The sequence below is a fragment of the Nicotiana tomentosiformis genome, chromosome 4 (assembly GCF_000390325.3).
Source record: "Nicotiana tomentosiformis chromosome 4, ASM39032v3, whole genome shotgun sequence".
In the NCBI taxonomy this organism is placed as follows: Eukaryota; Viridiplantae; Streptophyta; class Magnoliopsida; order Solanales; family Solanaceae; genus Nicotiana; species Nicotiana tomentosiformis.
In genome coordinates, this window is record NC_090815.1 from 134,527,127 (window position 1) to 134,532,279 (window position 5,153).

The 5,153-nt window shown below is 34.3% G+C and overlaps 1 protein-coding gene across 1 annotated transcript; it reads right to left on the reverse strand.

Moving 5' to 3' along the window:
- Window positions 1–1,422: 1,422 nt before the first annotated feature.
- Window positions 1,423–3,465, reverse strand: LOC104111945 (uncharacterized). The gene is made up of 4 exons (XM_009621763.4): window positions 3,260–3,465; window positions 3,072–3,157; window positions 1,853–2,110; window positions 1,423–1,768 (listed from the first exon to the last, which is right to left on the reverse strand). Exons 1-4 carry the CDS (start codon window positions 3,372–3,374, stop codon window positions 1,601–1,603), a joined length of 627 nt encoding a protein of 208 aa, XP_009620058.1. The 5' UTR covers window positions 3,375–3,465; the 3' UTR covers window positions 1,423–1,600.
- Between the last annotated feature and the right edge of the window lie 1,688 nt (window positions 3,466–5,153).

Sequence of the window (5,153 nt, forward strand, 5' to 3'; positions counted from 1 at the left end):
CTACACGTGTTAAGCTGAGTGATCGACTGAATAGCTTTGAAATGACAGAAGTATCCTCAGATTAATTTTTATTTCCATGAAAGCACACATATTGACCTAGAGGTGCTTGCAATTCTCTCTTATTAGTAAGTAGTAACACTCTTGTAGCATGGCCAAGCACAATCAGATTTCTACATGCTCATCCCAAGGGACATAGCACAAAAGGATAGTCTACAGCATGATAAGAGTGTGTTCGTATATTCTTGTACCTTTGAAAAGCCTTCAGAGAATAGTAGTGATGACAAATGAGGAGACTCTAGGCCCCCTAATTATGTAACTTACTGAAGAACAGAGTAGGAGAAGGAATTAGAAGCAATGACTTGGATCAGAGGCAAGGCAACTAATGAAATTCCACTGTTACACAATACTATGGAAACAATAATATAGATACAAGATAGCGCATCATTCCTCGTCTCCTTCCCTCAAATACGATGAAATACTACAAATCCCCTTCTTCCTATGGTAAAACTAAGGACCAGTTAGGGCGAAGGACCTTAAACCTCAGACCATGTCACCAAAGGGTAAGTAGGAAAAGCCACTGTCGGCCTTAAAATGAAGTGCCCAGTAACACAGTTCCTTCAATCAAAACCAAAATCAAGCAATGTTCCATTCTAGATAGGAAGTTCCTTATCCAAAATATTTCCCTAATATAACCAACCAACCACTGCATCAAGCATCAGTCAGGCTGTCTTTTATTAAGTTAGGGTTGTAAGAGAAAAGCTACAAGTTCCAGTTCAAAAAGCTGACAGTCACTGCATCTAGAGCTGCTTTTCATTCCAACGCAGTTACAAAACTCAAGAGAACATTTTCTCAATCAAGAAAAGCAATGTTGTTCTTTTCAGCCTTTCTGAACCATATACTTCTCGATTTCTCAAGAACACAACAGGCATATAGAGCCAAGATGAACCAGCAAAAACATAAACTCTGGTATGGCGATACAAAATCGCTTATGCTTAACAGGAAGGGAAGGGGGAGGAACACAGTCAAGTTCTGGAGGGACAGTGAAGATATCATATCCTCTACTTTTACCTCATTATCTAACTACCGTACTCAACGGAAATAATCAGTACCCATATTTTTGTTACTTCCCCCCAACAATCCCCATCATGTTCACCACAACCAACCATAGTGTAAAACTTCAAACCAAAAAACACAAAGAAACTATAGAGATGAAAACAAAAGCCAAAAGTGGCTGGAATTTTGATGTCCAAGCACAAAAATTCAGCATAGATAGAATAATCTTAAGAGAAACTTTGATTAGAAAATACGGAACAAAATTATCACATATAAGAACAACAGCAGCACAAACTCGGGTGAAATCTAAAAACATTAAGGAGCACAGAGCCCCTCATCCAAGCAAATCCCACAATAGAACCCGGAAGATTTAAGATCAACAAAGATTAGACATATGGACATGCATATTTCAATTTGTACAGATTCGATTATTAACATAGACATTAACAGGGTATACTTGTTATTTACAGTCACATGAGGAGAGAAATTGCCTAATAGAAGCAACGGAATGTATAACACTAATCTTTACACATCCTTCTACCAGACCTTACAAAAGGGGAAAGATGCCATCATTGTTGTCATCATCCAAATCAAAATACTTGAACCCAATATCATTGTCCGGATTCGGATTGAAGTTGGGGCCCACGTAGCATTTCATCTCATGAAACAGGTTCAAGTTGTCCACAAGCTTGTGAAACACATTGCATCCACAACACTGCCAAAACAACAAACCAAGTAAATTAGTATATAATACAGGCCCAAATAGATGTAACTCGTAAAGTGCTTGTAAGTCAAGTACCTGGACAAAAACAGTGCCATCAGTATAAGCATGAGGATTGATTGCACGAGTGGTGCGCTGGCCACAAACATTGCAAGTAAAGGCTACACGCATACGTCTTCGTGGAGATTTAGTAAAGAGAGACCAAGGGAAGGTGGAAATCTGGTCTGTACTGGATTCAGAATCTGAACCAGCAGGCACAGGTGGCCCTTCCATACCTGAGCCAGTAGTCCAGCCTCTTACATTAGCTGCGCTAAGGACCAAACCCATAGCATCATCCTGGTAAAAATCCCTACTGATCATGAGGACCCCAAATTCACCACAATTCCGCAACCCAAAAGATAAAATAAAAAGAACGAAAAATTTCAACAAAGAAAAACAGGAAACTTGAGGTTGATGATTCAAAAAATCCATCCGCCACCCACCAGTTGGAAGCCCAACAATTAAGCTCCCGTTTGGCCATAAAGTTTGGGAGATTTTTTTCAAACTTTGTTTTCAAATATCTGTTTGTTAATAGATTTTAACCATTTTTTGGCAGATTTTTTCAAAATCTTCAAATCTCAAAAACAGCTCTAGAGTAGTTTTTGAAGTTTTTTTCTAACAAAACTTCAAATTCTTTTAAGCATGTCCAAACACAATTTCTAACTTTCAAAAATCATTTTTCATCTCATCCTCAAAAACTCATTTTTTCAAGTTTCAATCAAATCTATGTCCAAACGCTATCTAAATCAAATGAAGAAATGAACTTTGAGGTGATGAGCCAAAGTTCATTTGAACACCAAGGTTCATTTTTCACCTTTAGAACCACCAATCAGAACACCAAAATCACCACGATTTTGTCAAAGCCGAACAATTAAATCAAATTAGAAAAGAATATTCTAGACAGATGGATAAAAAAATAACCATAAGTAAGTAAACCTGCCAGCCGAAACGCAAAATCAGCCCCAATTTCGTGAAAACCCAACAATTAAATAAAAAAGGGAACTTTGAGGTTGATGAATCAAAAATACCTCTAGATAGAGGAGACCCACCAGTCAAAACACCAAATTGACCATATTTTCGCAGAAACCCAACAATTAAATCAAATAAAGATAGCAACTTTAAGTATGATCAATCAAAAATACCCTCGGATAGAGCAGACCCACCAATCAAAATCCCGAAAGAATACAATAATTTCGGGCAAACCCGACAATGAAATAAGAAAAGATTACAACTTTAAGTGAAGATCAGTCAAAAGTACCTTGGATAGAGTAGGATTATTGAGGATTGGAACGATGCTGGTGCAGTCATTGGCATCCGATTGAAAATCAGGTTCATTTCCATTATCTGAAAAAAATAGAAACAAAAAAAAAACAAAATAATTTGTGTTAGAAGAAATAAATGATGATAATGAATAAAAAAATATATGAGAAAGATGAGTGAATATACTTTTGCGTGAAACGGAAAACTTGACAAATTTACGGGAAGAAGAAGAAGAAGGAAGGTCTTTGGATTTAGGAGAGAAGATGGAGAGAGAAGGGGAGTAAGACGTGAGAGTTTCCATGGCTATCAGTGAAGCTTTTGAGATTTTTATTGTTTGCGTCTGGTTTTGTAAAGTTGTAACGAAAATGAAACAAGAAAATTATCTGGCTTTGTTATACACTGTTGAGTTGCCGACTTAAATACTAGCTTATCAAAAAATGAAAAAGAAAACACAAATGTAACACTAAGCTAGCGTTTGGCCATACATTCCCAAATTTATTCTGAAAAATCTGATTTGTGTGAAGTTTGGTTTGAAGATAAAAATGTATTTGGACATCTGTCTTGCATGAAGTTTGGTTTGTAAAAACATGAAACATGACTTATACTCACAAGTTCTAAAAACTATCATGAATACCCAACAATACCATTATCAATAACATTCATTATATTATCGCAAACTATAGTCCTGAACATAAATAAATTTGATGCAAAATTATCATTTTTATAATGAACTACATGATACACTTTGAGATGACCGAGAAGATGAAACAACATCATTACAAAATAATAAATGGTGGGCTCTTTTATAAAATACAAAAATTTGGGATAATCTTTAAAAAATATAATAGTGATATTTTGGATTGAGCTGGTTTTGGAATTTGGGATTTGGGACTTAAGATTTGGCCAAAATGTAGGTAAAATCTATGGCCAAACATGTATTTGCCAAATAAAACTTAAATTTATTTTAGCAAAATCTATAGCCAAACGGGTCGTTAGAAAGATTGCAAGCTGAAAAAGAACATCTATGCAACTTCTGATTAAAGAGAACATGGACCCTAAGAAATCTGACGAAATCAAACATATATTATTCCGTCAAATTATATAGCATGAAAGTTAATAGTAATTTTTTTCAATCTTCTTATATTTTTTATAGATACAGAGACGATTGCATTATCGCTGGTAATCAACCATTGTTTTGACTACCTTTGATCTATTAATTATAGTATTTTGGTGTTGGCCTTTTCTATAATGCAGATAACCCATGGACGTTTTTGCAACCACGCCAAGCGGCAAACATTCTAGAAATACAAAATTGAAAATATAGTTTCTTTTGGAGAAATTGAGGTATATTAAGGAATTAATATTTTATGTTATTTTACAGTATTTATCTTTAATAGGAAAAAATAAGATATGGAAGGGAGCGCTTATCTCTTTGGAGATCAACTTAGAAAAATAGAATCGATTTGCAATTTTTGATTTCCTTCTTGCTTTAATTTTTATGTTGATTGTGTTTAGTTTCTTATGTATTAGATACCACCTGAAGGTGGTTTTCTTTGTTTTATTCTTTTGGTTTTGTCTATTTAATAATTTATTTAATTCTTTTCTAAATGATTATTAATGTTATGTTGTCTTTGTGTAGGTCAGCACGTTGGTTATAAGATTTTGCAAGATTGGGGTTGACTCCGGTTATCAATATTACAAAAAATAGCTATATTATTTTAATCACACATTTTATTTTTCATATAAAATATTTTTTCATCGAATAAAATAGATGTACTTTAAACTTCCCATTGCTCAAAAACCAGTGCCGCACTTAACAAGGCTAAAAGGATATTCTATGATATTTGCCTATCCAAATATTAGATTTCTGCCCGAATCATGAATTCCTTCCGTAATTCAGATTTCTCTTTTGTAGTGTAAATTTGTTTGAGTTCATGTTTCTATATCTTTTTAGATAACACGACTGAAATTATTAGATTTTATCACATAAAGCCTACTTTTCTTTTAACATAGAAAGCTTTACTTCATACTTATTAGAAGAGAAGTGATTAAAGGTTTGAGTTAATCATTCAATCCAACT

What these genes read in the sequence shown, in the direction of transcription:
- LOC104111945 (XM_009621763.4), bottom strand. Translation starts at nt 3,374, where the DNA reads ATGGAAACTCTCACGTCTTACTCCCCTTCTCTCTCCATCTTCTCTCCT. An exon ending in ATAATCCTACTCTATCCAAG is followed by an intron (nt 2,111 to 3,071) that starts GTACTTTTGACT and finishes GATTTTTACCAG; the next exon opens with GATGATGCTATGGGTTTGGT. An exon ending in ATGGCACTGTTTTTGTCCAG is followed by an intron (nt 1,769 to 1,852) that starts GTACTTGACTTA and finishes TTGTTTTGGCAG; the next exon opens with TGTTGTGGATGCAATGTGTT.